The sequence below is a fragment of the Acanthopagrus latus genome, chromosome 18 (assembly GCF_904848185.1).
Source record: "Acanthopagrus latus isolate v.2019 chromosome 18, fAcaLat1.1, whole genome shotgun sequence".
NCBI lineage: Eukaryota > Metazoa > Chordata > Actinopteri > Spariformes > Sparidae > Acanthopagrus > Acanthopagrus latus.
In genome coordinates, this window is record NC_051056.1 from 12,556,155 (window position 1) to 12,573,696 (window position 17,542).

The 17,542-nt window shown below is 37.5% G+C and overlaps 1 protein-coding gene across 2 annotated transcripts; it reads left to right on the forward strand.

The window, feature by feature from the left end:
- Positions 1–4,775: 4,775 nt before the first annotated feature.
- On the forward strand, positions 4,776–15,731 carry guf1 (GTP binding elongation factor GUF1). 2 transcript variants are annotated; one of them, XM_037078080.1, is made up of 18 exons: positions 4,776–5,344; positions 5,457–5,626; positions 5,973–6,084; positions 6,726–6,874; positions 7,298–7,378; positions 7,480–7,557; positions 7,653–7,736; positions 7,818–7,882; positions 7,968–8,171; positions 9,630–9,769; positions 10,042–10,165; positions 10,701–10,833; positions 11,676–11,819; positions 12,307–12,440; positions 12,887–12,988; positions 14,335–14,454; positions 14,578–14,614; positions 14,713–15,731. In XM_037078080.1, exons 2-18 carry the CDS (start codon positions 5,507–5,509, stop codon positions 14,842–14,844), a joined length of 1,959 nt encoding a protein of 652 aa, XP_036933975.1. In that variant the 5' UTR covers positions 4,776–5,344; positions 5,457–5,506; the 3' UTR covers positions 14,845–15,731. The 2 variants fall into 2 exon arrangements, with proteins under 2 accessions (XP_036933975.1, XP_036933974.1); XM_037078079.1 differs by having other exon boundaries at positions 4,777–5,626.
- The last annotated feature ends 1,811 nt before the right edge of the window (positions 15,732–17,542 follow it).

Genomic DNA, 17,542 nt, shown 5'->3' on the forward strand with positions numbered 1-17,542 from the left:
CTGCCAGCAACTCTGACCAAAACAAATATGTGTGTCGTTTACATAATAAGATTAAAAAAAAGAAAAGAAAGCGCAACTGAGCACACACTGCTCATGATACTCAGATGAACTGTAAAATTACTGTGATCAAATATGAAATAAGATTCTGTGACTTCGTAGCCTCTTTCTCACTATATTTTTCAGAGACGTATTTCATTGCACTGTTTAGCTCTAAAACCAGAAAGTTTATGAGATGGCTGCCATTTTTTTGTCCTGCTTTGAAACTAGGGCTCCTGTGTCTCAGATGAGAGACCGTGAATTTAGCAATTCAGCATTTACATGGGACAGTTTCTTACAAGACTGCCATGTTAAAAACCAACATAGGGAGGTCACACAGCGACTCCCATGCAATCTGGTCAGGATGTCATTACTTCTTTATCTTTACATAGCAAATAGTGGTTTGCTGCTATATAAATGTTCAAAATATCATATATTTAACCTTTAATAACTGAATTTCACCAGTTGCATTGATAACATTTAGACACTAAATGAGGCACCTTTTATTCTGCACCTAAAGTTCCTCCTTCATGTGTGATTGTATGATTTGATAGTCAATAGACACACTAGCTAATATGACCTGCAGTCCAACATGCTTGAGAATGTATTTACATTTTTTTGATCTCAGAAGAAAACCACATAGAGATTAAAGACAGCCCTGGTCATCATTATGTCTTAGTAACATGTTAGCCAACTGTATAAATGCAGTCAACAGACAGGGAACGACATCATCATCACAGTGGAGTTGTGTTTTTGCCACCTTGAGTCCAGTACTCTCTCTCCTCTTAGCTCTGTTTTGGTCTCCACCAACTCCATCAAACTATCCAGGACTTCAGCCTTTATTATGTTTGATTTTCTTCACCAGCCGGGTTACTTGCCAACTTGCTAATGTTAAGGTACGAAGGGTTAATTAGATGATAGATGAGAAGAATAAAAGTATGAACAATAACATGTTGCATCACAAGCACACTAATAAGCTTCACTCACAATCATTTTTTATAATTATTTTGAATGTTTTTTTTTAAATCTTATTTGTTTATTCATACAACATTAAATGTCAAATAGTCACATGTGCTAATTGCTATAGTGTAGTTTAACTTTATGGTCAAAACATGTTTATTACTAGTATTAGATTTGTTGGGTTAGGGTTACGTGGTGCTCGTAACTCTGGAGGACAGAGTGGATTTGTTGGTGTGGATGAGGGCACTGTGGCACTACTTATCAGCATGTCTGCCATTACAGTTTCAGGTGACTCTTCATATCTAATGTCAAGCCATTCATGATCCTACAACCTACTTTGACATAATTACAGATATTAAAGGGGCAGGACAGCAAACAGAGAACTGAGTGAATCATGTCACGTTCTTCTGTCAGCACATCTATTGTGTAATAGGCCTAAAATGAGTGGATACAGTTTGGATATGGGACCAGATTAATGTTTTAATCCAGAATTTGTCAAAGTTTTTTATCTCATGTTCTCATGCAGCCTATTGTTTACACGTAAACTCAAAAGCCATATATCATGTTATCCAGTTCCATCAACAACAAAATAACAGGGACAACAAGTGATTGTACTTTATGAGCATATTGTGTGTGTATATATATATATATATATATATATATATATATATATATATATATATATATATATATATATATATGACAAATCATTATTCAGCCCCATATCAGCAGCCATATATGGTACTCTACTGTCTTTTTCATACAGTGATATGATTTTTGCTTCACAACAATATTTGAACTTAATTTGATTGTTGAATCAAACTTTGCATGAAGTTTAAAATTTAGAATTTTATTTATTTATTTTTTCTATAAATTATGTTGTCGGATATATTTATTTTTAATCCAGATTTTCCTCCAACATCCTGATAGAATCTTAAACATTCCAGATAAAATGATTGTTCACGAGGTGGATGCTTGATTCAGTGCACAGTTTCTAATAAAACACATATCATTTAAATTCCTTATATCTAGTTTGTGACATGTTTTTGAGCCTCAGCCAGACTGATTTTTTCTCGATTTTACTAGATTCTGACAGTAAACTATGAGTATACTTTTGCAACGCATGATGGGTAGTTATTGGGAATATAGTGTATCTCAGTAAGCTGCAGTGAATTTGAATGTAAGCAGCATTCTGAGCTGACAGTAAAAATCGTACATTGCGAGAAAATACTGTAATGAGGGTTTAGTGCAGTACAGTAATTGAGCAATAAGATATTGTGATTTTATAACAAGGTACACATGCTAAAATACCAAAAAGCTAACTCCATGCTAACAGGCCTAAAAGCATGCTAAAAAGGCTACATGCATCGAACAGGCTTAAAAGTGGGCTAACAAGATACAGATGCTAACATGCTAACAGGCTGGCAGGCAAACATACTGAGAAGTAATAAGGTTGGGTTAACATAAAAACACAGTGTTTGTTTGTTTGCAACAACTACAGATGCTTATTACAATAACAGAATGTCATTTCACATCAAAATACTGTATTTACATGTTAGAATTGCGTCTACGTTACTGTAGAAACACAATATATTACCGTGATTTTAATCTACATTACTGTAAAATACTTACAGTTTACCACTGTGAATTTTGTAATTTACTTTAAAATCACATTAATATTTTTTTACAGTGAAAACAACATTTTTAAAGTTTTTAAAATTCCAATAATGATATGTTTCTTTTAATGTTTAAGCACATCTTTTAAACATTTGTTGGTTATACACGCTGTGCTGCGAGAGATATATCTGCCATGCCGGTCCACTCAGTCCACTCAGTCCCCGGCATCTCCCTTGAAACATAAATAACTCAATGAATTTACAGCAGCCCAGTCAGATCATGCGACTGTGAGTGAACCAGCTCAGCCCTTCTTCAGCAGGAGAGGATGCTGTCAAGCAATGTTTCTACGCTGCCAGGGACTATCATTACGAGTGTGTGGTAAAGCCCACAAAAAAGCCCTGTGGCACTGAGCTGTAATGCAAAGCTCGCTGAAGTTTCATTTTCTGGCCTCATCTTTCCACCACTCAAGCGTTGCACAGCACAGGCCCCAGTGTGAGGTCTGCCCGTCTCTGAGCTCCATCTCCTCAATCCACCGCTGACCCTGCTCATCGGCTCAGAGGCTGCGGCCTGACAGAAATCGATACTGATGGATGTGAGGTGTCTAGGAGGACCAAATAGCGGGGCTGCTTACATGCGTGTCTAGATATCTTCATAATAATTTCAAATGTATTCAGAGTGTCAGACTGGAGCACGCAAGGACACAAGAGGAGTCATGGTGTGTTTAATATCAGAAAAATACAAATATTAGTAAAAACTGCTTTAAAGACATTGTGGTAAATGTGTAATATGCTGTGTAAACCCTTTCTACACAAGTATTTTGTCAGAAAATAGTGGCAGTTTCTTCCAGTATCTTCCATACGGTGTGACCTGGGGACTTCAAATCAATACCAAATAATTACTACACTGTACGCGTAGGACCAACATCCTCTTCACAGATTAAAGCACATCTTCTGTTTTATATAAAAATTTACAAACATTATATTCTCATAATATTCTCTTATATGTCATTCCATATATACAGTTTACATTTTATGCCCTTTTATTTATTTTCTGTGCTGTCCACTGACCATCTTACCACAGCCATCACACTCGACCTGTCAAAGTGAAAGTGAAAGTGAAAGACAAATTAATTACTATTTAAGGGCAAGTTGGCAGGAAGGTATTACAAAAACATCAGTATTATATCATTTAAACAAATGCATTTATTGATGGTCCCTAAATCCTGTGTCCTCCTGAAGCTAGCAAGGGGAAACTGATTAAGAGGATGCTGCCAGAATAAATATCAGTATATATTTCTACAGTTCACTTCATTTTCTTGAATGAAAATTAAATTTAATCTGTGGTAGTTTAAAGCAACAGTTTTAAATTGGACGGTGACTTAAAAATGTGACATCTAAATTGGATTTATTTCATTGCAGTGACAGGAGAAGGGCTAGTGCACTCCTGTAATATTCAAAATGATACCCTGGGAACAGCTAAGCCAAGCAGCCAAGCAGCCAAGCCGAAGAGATGTTGTATTTGGAATCAATATAAAGGATTTGGATTATAGGACATTTCATATAGAATGATGTTTAATGATGTTCACATTTTTAAGTTTTATTATCAGGTTCATTATCTGATGTCATTTTATATTTTCACACAGTTTAGCCTAGTGTAATACGTTAATATTGTCATATTGCATTATAAAACATGTATTATCCGAATGTCATCTTAGAGCAAATGGAGTACTTCGGTAATGAGTTGAAAATCTGCCTGATTTTGCAGACATCGATAAATATGCAAGTCACTGAGGACTCTGGGAAATGCCTTCAGAAAAGGAGGCTAGTAGAAAGGTAGTGCTGTGGAATGACCTGTGAGACTGGATTGTATTATCTTTAAGAAAGCTGATGCTTAGCCCTGTGACTCAAATACACTCCCCAGTGTGCAATATATACATTTTTTTAATATATATACATTTTTTTTTCTTTATTAATGAAAAGATGATTACACGACAGGCAGAAGCTGGGGCTAATAGAGCTTTATTATCTCTGGTTGCACAAAGAAGAGAAGCAGTCATCTATTCTTGTGCAAGAGGTAGCTTTGTTGTCATAGCAACTGATATCCATTTTTATCCTACATCTGACAGATTGAGTGGGCGGGACTTCCGACTGCTACGGCATTTCCAAAGATAATTAGACTACATGAAGATAGTCATCCTCCTTACATGCTTCACAATGCTGTTTCAAGTGTTAATTTCTGTACATTAAATAATTCCAACTGTAGGCACTCAGGTTATTGACTAACCGTAGCTGTAAATAGCCGGCTGCACTACCAGAGACACAGGCTGTCATTTAAAATAATCAGTGGGAGGAAACGAGTGACAGCAGTGCAGTTATCTTAGCAACGTTTGTTAGGGTTGCGACACATTTACGCTGCATTAACGAGCAAAAGTATAATAGTTTATTCGAAATAATTTGCTCGCTTGCTCCGACCGTTAACAAAGAAAACCGAAGCCGTTGTAGATTACTATCTTGTTTCTTTTCATCATCTCCGCTTCGAGAAATCAACGACATTTCCCAGAAGTCTTTGCCGGTGAACTGTCACCCAAAATGTCAGCACCCTAGCAGCTCACGCACCGGGGTGATTACAGGACTATTTACCTCCAACATTCGTGTATTCTTACCGTCGTGACAGGACAACAATGGTCCGCCAATGTGGCGATAGCCCGGAGTTAATTCATTACAGTGCGGAGGTATTTCACAGCTAGCTTAGCTAGCTAACCCCAGCTAACGTTGTTTATCCTTCATACTGTTGGGTGACTTACTGACTTGGTAGCTTAACGGAAAACATGACGTTCTCTTTAGTGAGACGATGGTGTGAAACACCCCTGTTAAGACGTGTTTTACAGTTCAAAATGTACAGGAGGAAAATACTAAACTACAACACGACCTACACGCTGTTCAGACACCGGTGGATGAAGAGGATGCCTGTGTTCTCCAGCAGCGTCAGGATGATGAGCACACACACAGACAAGGTAGCCAACATCAGCAACAACAACAACAACAACAACAAAACTTAAAACATAGCTTCAGGTAACGTGTTAACAGCATTAGTTTGGAAAATTAGGTGTCTCTGAATTCTGTAGTGTCAGAAACTGTGTACATAAAGAGGCTGAAAGTAAACTGAAGGGTTGAGAAGCGCTGAGAAACTTAATATTCATTAAACAGTTAACAGCCTAATGATGATGCCATGTATGGCTCTGTACCTGCCCCAAATAGAAATAGACAGACTTTGTGTGTTAAAGAAGGTTACTGTAACAATTCAGCAGTGCTGAAGTGGCTGTCATAGACATTAACAGGTTTCTTTCCTTTTGCGTTAAGGAGTCTATTGACCTGTCCAAGTTCCCTGCAGACAGAATCAGGAACTTTTGCATCATTGCTCATATTGACCACGGGAAAAGCACTTTGGCTGACAGGCTGTTGGAGATGACAGGTATGTTTCCTCATCGCATATCACCTATTAAATTACATAATAAAAAAACACTTTTAAATAACCATCAATAATAAATGCTAATTAAACAGTTGATCAAACTTAGCTTAATAAAAAGAAAAAAAAAAGAAGAAAAGACCGCTGGATAACAATACACCTCAGTTTTCTTAGGTTGCTAAAACTACGTAAGCTAGCGGTCGGAAAACTTGATTTCTCCGGGGGGGTCTAACTCACGGTGTGTTAGACCATGGATTAAATTTACACCGGAATATCCCTTTAAGTCAAGTTTGATTAACTTCAAATTAACCCTGTATCAATGATGGTTATTATAAAGTGTAATAGGCATTGGTCTGAAACATACTGATATTAACAATAATAACAATAATAATAATAATTTATTTTGATTCAGCTGGATAAGTGACACTGTGATCTGTGTGTGACTGTTAATATCCACATAGTTGTTAATGACATTGCTATGAGAGCTTGCATCTGTCTTTCTCTCTCTAATACACACACACACACACACAAACACAAACGACCAACAATGGACACTACCGAAAATCAGATTTGGCAGGTATATTATCTGTTAATAGATAGATTACAGTAAACACAATGTGTCACTAATGGATGCCATTGACAAACAGGTGCCATAGCAAAGACTGAGAAGAACAAACAGGTGTTGGACAAGCTTCAGGTGGAGCGAGAGAGAGGGATAACAGTGAAGGCCCAGACGGCCTCTCTGTTTTACAGCCATGAGGGAGAGCAGTACCTCCTGAACCTCATCGACACACCGGCAAGTGCACCGCTCCTGTCTGGTGCTTCTGGGTGAAAAAGTGTATAATTACAAATGTTTGTATGACTTTGTTTGAACCTGCATATCCTTACCTCCACTTAGATTGTAATTCCACCTAACGGCTTTGCTTTCTCACTGTTTTCATTCATGTTGTCACTGCTGGGAGTTCTCTGTGGCTCTAAAATAGATTTCAGATGTGGAATAGCTCAAATCATTGTTTCGTGGTCATCCTGTTGCAGGACAGTTGCATGTCGCAGATTTCTGCTTTAGAGAATCAGCTCCCTCATCTAAAATTAATTTATTACTGTAACATTAGACCAAAATGAAATCTAACTTCAAACGTGGGTAAGAGTTGACTGAAACTTTTTTGTCATTGCCATGTCTTTCAGTTTTTTTTAAATCTATGGCTTTTCCTCTCTGAAGGGTCACGTTGACTTCAGTTATGAAGTGTCTCGATCCATTTCTGCATGCCAAGGTGTCCTGTTGATTGTCGACGCCAATCAGGTACAAAACCAAATTTCTAACTCCTGGTTTTCTCAGTGATTTGTGATCAAATTTAAATACTGTATCTGAAGGAGTCATAATAATTGTGTTGTCATGCAAAGGGGGTTCAAGCTCAGACGGTGGCCAACTTCTATCTGGCTTTTGAGGCTCAGCTGGCAATCATCCCTGTCATCAACAAGGTACACTGAGGCTAAGTTGTTTTTAGTTTAATCACACGTTGTTTTTCTAATTCTAATATTTCCAAATTTATTTTCTAATTTAATGTGTTCTGTAGATCGATTTGAAAAATGCCGATCCAGAGAGAGTGGAGTCACAGATTGAAAAGGTGTTTGATATTCCACGTGAAGAGTGCATCAGGGTGAGTTAGAGCTTTTTTTCTGTTTTCAGTATCACTTATCTGAGAAATTTCTCTTAATTTGCAATCTAACTTTTTTTTCAGATTTCTGCCAAACTTGGAACAAATGTTGAAAAAGTTCTCCAAGCAGTTGTGAACAGAATTCCAGCGTAAGAAAATTAATCTGGTTTAATTTCTCACTAAAACATATCTGAAACATAGAAGTTAAGCTTTTTTTCATCACTGTGTCCTCAGACCTGCAGCAAGTGTCGATGACCCATTCAAAGCCCTCGTATTTGACTCCAATTTTGACCACTATAGAGGAGTGGTGGCCAACATCGCTTTGTTTGGAGGTCGGGTCAGAAAAGGGGACAGGATCGTGTCTGCATATCTCGGCAAAACCTACGAGGTCAACGAGCTGGGGCTCCTCCGGCCAGATGAGCTCCCCACACAGAAGCTGTACGTGACAGTCTTTATCCTCGTTTCATTTCTCACTGTGGACGGTGAATGCCAATCATGCTGGTTTGAGCTCTTCAGTAGTGAGACTTTGCTGCTTAGTTTGTCTTTTTTGATAATAAACTAAATATCTTTGAATTAGGAAAGAAAATTGGAACGCATCCTTAAATACTGTATAGTATTTTTTTTATTGATTGAGTGGTATTCTAATGGGTAATCTTTATAACACCTATGTAGAGAAAGGAAAACAGTCGGATGCTTGTTTATGTATCTGTTGAAGGCTATTTGGATCAAATGCATGAATATCACACTGCATGAAATATAATAGAGGTCACTGAATGAGATCCACTGACTGTAACAGTATACCCGGTAAAAAGTAGGAGGTATCAGCTATTTTCCAAAAAATATAACTGAAGGAGTAATGCAACATGAATATCAACACATTAAAAAGCTTCAAGGTTGTTAAACAATCCTTCTTGGGAAAATGTACAGTTATTAAAAAGTGAGTTTTTCAGCCAGGAAGCTATGTTTAATAACATCTGTGGCATTCAGTTTAATATACAGGACCAAATAACTTCTTAGATATGATAAAACTACATTAATACCACACTCAAAATTTAGAGGTGTTCATTTTTGAAAATGAAAGATTCTTTGTTTTGGTAAAAATAAATATTTATTGTCATCAAGTAGATTAATGTAGCTATTCTGTAACAAATATTGAAATGAATATATTGTGGCACGATTGACTGAGAATACACAGACAAAGAATCAAGAAAATGATTCAATTTAGCTCTGAGGGTCACACAATTAATGAATTAAATAATTAATGATTTGAGGTGCACTATGTAATTTTTTTGGCAAACAAAACTGTAGGATTTCCAGATGCTCTGTTATTCTATTTTTGATCTCACTTCACATTAACTCAAAATAGAATCTGTTTTTGATCTAATGTTTACCATTACCTATGTAAACATTGCTTTAAAGTGCATGAAGAACTAATTTTAGCTCTTGGAAACTACCTGTCTCTTTTTTGTTTTTAGAAAAGTATTAGAGTAAAATGATTTTGCAAGATTACGTGGTTCAAAAGATGTTTTTACATGACATTTTTTTGTGAAAATCCATGACATGAGCTGCAAAAAGCTCTGAATTCTGGGTGAGTTGAAGCGGGAATGACCCTTGTCTGTAGATGCAGATTCAGGAAAAGTTCATTTAAAGCCACTATTTTGCAACATGTAGAATAACCTAAATTTGTGATAATACATGACATGTTTTAAATGTAGTTAGAACAATGCCTCTACAGCCGCCTTTGACTACCAAGCCAGTTTACTGTACTATCCAACTTTTAGTACTGTTGGAATTTTACTGTAGCTCAGAATAAGACTCCAAGTAGATTTTCACATACAAGAAATCTGCCTTTGTATTTTGATGCGTAAGAATAATCATATTTCGATTGTTTTGCAGGTTTGCAGGCCAAGTGGGCTACATAATAGCAGGGATGAAGGATGTGAAGGAGGCCCAGATTGGCGACACACTGTACCTCCAGGAGCAGCCAGTGGAATCTCTTCCAGGGTTTAAACCTGCCAAAGCCATGGTCTTTGCTGGTAGGGAGTGTCCTCATATGCAATCGACTCATGTTGTCAGATAGAACTGTGATAAGAGCTGAAATTAAGGATACCGTTCTGCATAACAACATAAGTTACTTGTTATATAACTGTACATCAGTGGTGGATATTCCAATATCATTTGACATGTAGTCAAACATAAAACCCCTTCCGTGTGTGTTTCACTGGCTAGTACAGTAAGTGCAGTCAGTGCCTTCTCAGGAGATGAAAAGAGTGATGTGCACTCTGTGTTTTGTTTTCCTGTCCCTCAGGCATGTATCCGATGGACCAGTCAGAGTACCCAGGCCTCCGCAGCGCCATAGAAAGACTGACCCTGAATGACTCAAGTGTCACAGTGCATAGAGACAGCAGCCTGGCCCTGGGAGCAGGCTGGAGGTTTGGGAGGACTTGCTTTGAATTAAAATGAAAAATGGCTTTCAGAGCACAACGGAGCACAACGGAGGAGGCATTACATACACTGTGATGGAAAGAAAACAAAAGTGTGGACACTCAGCAGTGTAGCTACACAAAAGTTAAGAGCATTTTGGATTCTTTCCAAGTGCTTCGTTGTGACAGAAATGCATTTTTCCTAATAGGCATCCAACCTAGGGGACATAGTAAGATATATCTTCTTTCTTATTGGTTTCTACACAACACGTGACGTGATTGATTGAGCAATATGTTCCTTGGGACAAACTCTCGAGTATAGCCAGGTAAGAGTTTATTTATCATCAGGGGTCATATCAGTCCAGATGGTGAACATTAATAAGTGGCTGTGATTTAGATCATTTGGATTGGTAGAAAACTGCACTGGAAAAACAATGAATCTCACTCACTGTTGAACTCTTTCCAAACCAGCTCTTTGTAAAAAAAGCATGAATGTCAATAATACATTTTGAGTGAACCTGTGAACCTCCCTGTCCCCCCGCAGACTTGGCTTCCTGGGTCTTCTCCATATGGAGGTATTCAATCAGAGGCTGGAGCAGGAATACAATGCCTCTGTTATAGTAACGGCGCCCACTGTGCCCTACAAGGCCGTCCTCTCCTCAACCAGACTCATCAAGGTAAGAGCCGCTTCCTGCTCGGGGGCACGTACTGTAATTTCAGCAACAAGAAAGTTTGAACAAACTTGGAAATGAATAATAAATGGAGGCTCTCTATTATTGCTGGCATGCTTCCCTGTGAAATGACATCAGCTACTTGATGGGAATTATTTCAGAAGACCATTAAATTGTCCTGTTTCAAAGGCAAAATCAGAGCCACAAGTTGAGTTGCCTTTAGAGGAAATACTTTGTCATTCCATAAGTTTTTTAATATTTTTTTGAAGAGTAACATTTGACTTGATTTAATGAAGGGGAATCCTCATTTTGCTAGCTGAATGAACATCTAAAATATTGGATTGAAGCTCAATTCTGAGGCTTTTCTGTTAGTAGTTATCTCATAGATAATAAATGCAATAACGTAAAATAATTTGGGACCTTTAAATCACTTTAAAAAGGTCAATTTATAATCATCACAAACATGATGTTTTTAAGGAAAAAGATATTTTCATACTGCCACTTTCGACAGTCTCTGTAGATGCATTATTTATAAAGAAAAGATAACGAAACTAAAACTAAACAATATTACCTTAAATTAACATTTTGCAGTTAGGTCCCACCAATCAACCACTTGGGGTGTAAGCCTTGCCCATCCCCAGTATGCTTAGAGATGGACATAATGGTGTACTGTACCGCATGACTGTACAGGTCACCTTTTACAACAATATTTCAAGGCCGCAGGCAATGAGTGTTTCAGTCTTCTGATATCGCTTTTAGTAGAGTATCACTGTAAATTCCTGAAAGCTTCTGGAAAGATGTTTACCAGTTTCACTGGGAGGTTCAGATCTCATTGGTTCTCCCGACAGGAACATGGCAGCGAGGAGATAACCATCGTGAACCCCGCTCAGTTCCCAGACAAATCAGTTGTGTCGGAGTACTTGGAGCCGATGGTACTGGGGACCATTCTCACTCCAGATGCTTACACCGGCAAGATTATGACTCTCTGCTTGGTAAGAGGAACATGGAACATGCAAATATAATTAATGAAAGACTGTTGTTTACACAATTTGTATTTGTATTTATTATTTCTGCTTCATATTGGGTTCATTTATTTGCCTGTGCACCTGCCTTGAAAGCGTCTTGTTTAAAGGGTAAACCTTTTAAGTCAAAGAGGGATGTTGTCTCTGAATACTCACAGGCATGCTGGCCTGATTCTCAAGCCTGTTGGAAAATGTAGTTTGACAGGAGATACTAGAGTGCAGTCCTTTTTTTCTTACTCTTTCCAAACTAGTCTAGAGAGTAAATATTTTTTGAAAATTGGAAGTCAGGGAAACGAATCATTTGTATTGGAAAATATGTTTATATATATGATGTATACTTTATGTGCCAATGTTGAATGTAGTGGATTAATTAAGCTACAAAAGTAGCCTTTCTTTGACTGAAGAGATGGAGGAGGCAATAATGTAATCATATTGTTGTGTGTGGTTTTCTCTTAAGAATCGCAGAGCCATCCAGAAGAACATGGTGTACATAGATGACCAGCGTGTCATGATGAAATACCTCTTCCCTTTAAATGAAATTGTTGTGGATTTCTATGATCTCCTCAAATCGATATCCTCTGGATATGCAAGGTAAAATTTAGCCAAGTGAAACATCTATAAATGCATTTAGCACACAGTTATATAATTTGCATTTAGTGTTTTTAATTGATAGTGTGCAATGTTTGACTGTCATTTGGTAGGAGGTGGGAAGATATCTCTTTGCAGCCTGTAAATACCAGTGCACTGGATAGATTTATGAACACTTTGTTGAAATTGTGAAGGATTATATCCTCATCATTATAAAATCAATTTAGAACTTGCATTTTAGTTGTCACAAGGTAAGCGTTCTTTAATCAATCCTTTAGTTTTCTCTCTGTTGTGCTATTTATTGAATCTTGCATTTAAAGGAAAAGTTCACCAAAAAATGGAAATTCCTTTGTTATCGACTATGGAAAATTGGGTGAATTTAGTCTTTAACAATGTCGGATGAAGGAAATACTGTATAACTTTTGACTCAATGGTTTTATCCTCCATAGCTTTGACTATGAGAATGCAGGCTACCAGGCTGCTCATCTGATAAAGATGGATATTCTGCTGAATGGGCGACCGGTGGAAGAGCTCACCACAATTGTCCATAGGTACTGTTTGTTTGAAATCATATTTTTAGATAATCTTTTACATTTCTTTATCACAGCAGGCTCACATGGTTTAATTATTATCACTGCCGTCAAAGAAAGGAATGGGATGGTTGAGTTTACATAATTTCAAGGTTATATGGTCCGTCATTACTAAAGTAATTCTCCTGGAGCCTATGGAGCATGAAATGTATTCAACACGCAGTAGGACATTAAAAAAAGGCCTCTTGGCAGCTAGTGTTAACATTATCTATTACCATGACTTTACACTGGACAAGGACTTCACTCCATTCGGGACAAGGACGATAGAGTGACTTCACAGGCGAGAAGTGATGACGCACAGCAGATCTGTATTTAATGTACTCACTGCCAAAGCCAGTACAGACTTTGGTAATTGAAGGGCGCTACGCTTCACCAACAATGGCTACTCTTTGACCATTGACAGTGTAAGCCTTGGAGCCAAGCCGAGTGTAGCTTCAGTCTGCTATTCTTTAAGAGCAATGCAATCAGAAGTCTGAATATATATTAGAAGAGGCTTGTTACAGAGCCACTGAAATATATGGACCGTGACTGGACCTAAGTGAGACAAGGTTGACCTGTCAAGCACAGAAGCCATTTACATCTGTTTGATGTGGATGCTTTTATCTGAAGGAGCTTATATGACAAGGGCACACAGATGTACAAGTGGACCTGTCTGGCTAAAGAGCTAACCTGTCCAGGTCCAAAGTTCATGTAGAAGCAGTATCAACACCAACAGTCCTCGCGGTCCTTGAACTCCCAGGCCGGACTGCTAGCTACATGGCGAACTGAGAGACTTGGTGATATGCCCCTTATGTTTTGAGTATGAACCTGACAGTTGGCCAATTCTGTTGTGCCTTTCATTCTTAGCTAGGGTAACTGTTGATATGGTTATTTGTGTCAAGAGAATAAAAATGCTTTCATTCACTGCACAGGGCTGCTTCAGTGGAAAATGTGTCAGTGTTATGGCCGCTAATATCAAACTTTTTCCAAACATTTTTCACTTGAGAGACTTTTATAGCATTTTCATTGAGTGGGGAACCTTGATGGATTTCTTTTATATAATTTGTAAAAATGATGTGTTTTGGCATTCTGCTCTAATTTGAACTTTAACACTGATTATTTTGATGACTGCGCTGTGATTTAAAATTGATGTTTAAATAAAACTTGGATGGATGTCGCATCTTGTTGGTGACTTCCCAAATGGGTACCTGAGGTGTATTTATAATTTTAGCTATTTAACTGTCGTACAGCAGATTATTTGGATTGTGTTTTCTTTTCTTCATTGTCCTACTGTTGTTTCCGGTTTTGATGGTGCATTTTCATTACAGAGACCGTGCGTACAGCTCAGGGAAAGCCATGTGTGAGCGACTCAAAGACTCCATACCAAGGCAGATGTTTGAGATCGCTGTGCAGGCAGCCATTGGAAGTAAGGTCATTGCAAGAGAAACGTAAGTACTAAATGAAAGACTTTGGCTTTGATTGGTATGTGATGCGAAAAATGGTCATCTAAAAAGTGCTGTGAATTATATTTGTGAATTAACACGCAAACATGTGACATGACAATATTTCAGAATAAAGGCGTACAGAAAAAATGTGCTCGCTAAATGTGTAAGTGAAGATTTTTTTCTCATCTCTTAAAATTTCTTTATCTACAAATACATCACAAACACTCTGAGGTATTTATATATTCTGTTTTCTGCTGGCAGTATGGAGGTGACATAACACGGAAGATGAAGCTTCTGAAAAAACAAGCGGAGGGTAAAAAGAAGATGCGGCTTATTGGCAACGTGCAAGTTCCAAAAGACGCCTTCATTGATGTTCTGAAGAGGAAGGACTAACAGACTGCAATAGTGTTAGTATCTTATTGTATTATAGTGTCATTATCATACAATTGATCCTAAATAAAGCTGTCATTGTTGATACAAAGCGCTGAAAATATGGTGATTACTTGTGTCATTACTTCGCTCTCTTTGACATTTAAGAGATAATTTGCAGGAATTTAAAGGTAACATGTTCAAAATCAATGCCTGATAAAAAAAAATCCTGATTTCACTCAGCCTCAATTATTTTCATGCATTATTAACATTTTCTGTTGGTGAAGGTGATTTCCATGTCATCACACAGTGATAAACATTGCTTTTATAAAACTGTAGATATGAAGTGGTTTTATGTAAATGTCAAGCCTAATTTTATGTTCAGTGCGTATTGTGTTATGTACATAATTATTACTGGCTTTTGTTGCATTCTGAGAAGTTTGTCAATCAGTCAGTCAATATAATGGATAAATATGATATGATGATGTTCATCTTTTAGGTAATTTTTTCTTTGTTAATTGGACAGAATATGCAAATGTCACGTCATTCAGTCTTTAAACATTTTATAGACCATGTTTATGGATAAAATTGAAATAAAGAAGGCCTGTCATAATCAGTAAAAAATCGTAAATGCCGATGGAAACATTTCCAAAATATACTAAATATTCCTATTTGATCATGGAAGTACATCACATTGTAGACTGTGACTGAAAAGACGTTCATTCTGAGGTGACTGGGTGACAAACATATTGAGCTCCTGTGCAAAAGATGCACATGCATTGTTTATGGAAAATATTGGTCTCATATTTGTTTTGTTTTTTGTCTCTGGTCTCCACATGAGATGATCTTGAATTTAACTTGGGTCAATTATTTCTTTTGTTTTTTTACACTAATACAAAGTCAGAATTAAATCACTTTCAATTCATAAGTGGTGTTCTAATGTCTGACAGCAGTGTTTGTTAATTCCAGCCCTGGAGGCGACCTGCCCTGAATGTTTTACATGTTTCACTGCTCCAGCACACTTGATTCAAGTGAATGGGTCATTATCAGATTTCAGCAGAACTTGATGATGAGCTGATCATTTGGAACAGGCACCAGGATTCAGTAACATTTTTCGACAGTTTGAGTTTGTCATAAAGAGCATCCCTACCCTTCCTGCTGCAGGACACTGTTGTAAGCCTGAATCTCTGATGAAAAATTGAATTGTGATTATAATTTGTGCCAGCTGTGCTTGTGGAACATGAAATCTCAGAAGTCCTTAAGCAGAATCCCCAGTAGATGGCAGCAGCAGCTCAAACACACAAGCACAGACCAGGCATTAATTCCATCCTGAGCTAATTTCCTCAGCCTCAGGCTCCATAAATGTCAAGTTTAAACCATATTTTTAAAAAAATCTAGACAGTCCACTTACCTTTTACCCAGTGGTTATAGTGGCTCAATGAGGATGCCTCATCATCCCAATGTGCTGGCCTTTTTACTTTGCAAATTAAAGCACATGTGATTTAAGGACTAACTGATATTTAGCTAAAGTGACATGATGAGAGTAGTGCTAACTTTGACAAGTTGTACTTGAGCAGCGTGCAGTGAATTCAAGTTTTCATATCAGTTAAATGATAAGTATTAGACCTTTTTTCACTGCAGGCATTTGGACACTATAGCAGGTGTAGCACAGGTGTAACTCATAGGATGCAGATATAATTATTGTTATTAAATACACCTGTGCTTACATGCTGTGTCAAAGTGACATTATGAAGCCAAAATGTGTTTATTTAGTTCAGTGTTCTATCAGATTAGAATCCATGGCCATGTGTGCTGTCAAACTAAGTTCATACTGATGAAATTATCTAAGTACACTTTCTGCAATGACTGATAACAGTCCCCAACTGTAAAAATCAGCAGGCACTTGATATTTGCCAATCAGCTTATTTCCAGTTACATTCAGATGTCACTCATCTTGGTTTCAGAAGTTTTTAGTTTCAAACTATTCAAAACTTAAGTATTCAAACTTAAGCTGCACTTTCCAAAGATTTAAAAAATAATGCCACCAAGTTGACATATTAAAGTTTGTTTACATTACAGGTGTTGGGGTGAACTACAAACTAGCATAAAGCCTTTTTATGGCTCCAGAGGAGGCTGCATGGTGGAATTACCCTTTAAATGACAATCCCAATTAAAATACCTTCCTCCTCATACATTACATTACATTAATTTACTCCATTACAATTAATATTAATGACAACTTTCAGATGGATCCACATTGAGGTTCCTCTTGGGTCTGTTTTAGGAGCACTTGTATCATTCCTACATAGTGATTTATCTGGCAAATATGGCATCATGGCAATATTTACACTTTAGGCAGATTTTCATTCCCCACAACTGGCTCTCATAGATCTTTGTGGTACCAAATTTAAAGGGACAAAAGAAGCACACAGAGCCCTATGATAGCAGTTGACAGCTTTAGGACTCATCACTCATACATGACTGACCTTCTGCGGTCATTGGAGCCTGACCTGCTCTCTTTACTACATATTTCTAAAGCTCTTTTGGGAAAACTACCCATACTATATGCACACCACCAACAATGTCATTCTTTCTCTCTGGGATTGTGTGACGATTTGTGAAACAAAGCTACTGTCATCAAGTTCTTTATTTGTTACTCTCTTGATACACACTTGGCATACATGTGAATGAAATATTGTTCTCCAAAGCAACATTCAGTTGA

What these genes read in the sequence shown, in the direction of transcription:
- guf1 (XM_037078079.1), top strand. Translation starts at nt 5,441, where the DNA reads ATGACGTTCTCTTTAGTGAGACGATGGTGTGAAACACCCCTGTTAAGA. An exon ending in CAAAGCCATGGTCTTTGCTG is followed by an intron (nt 9,770 to 10,041) that starts GTAGGGAGTGTC and finishes CCTGTCCCTCAG; the next exon opens with GCATGTATCCGATGGACCAG. An exon ending in ATATCCTCTGGATATGCAAG is followed by an intron (nt 12,441 to 12,886) that starts GTAAAATTTAGC and finishes TATCCTCCATAG; the next exon opens with CTTTGACTATGAGAATGCAG.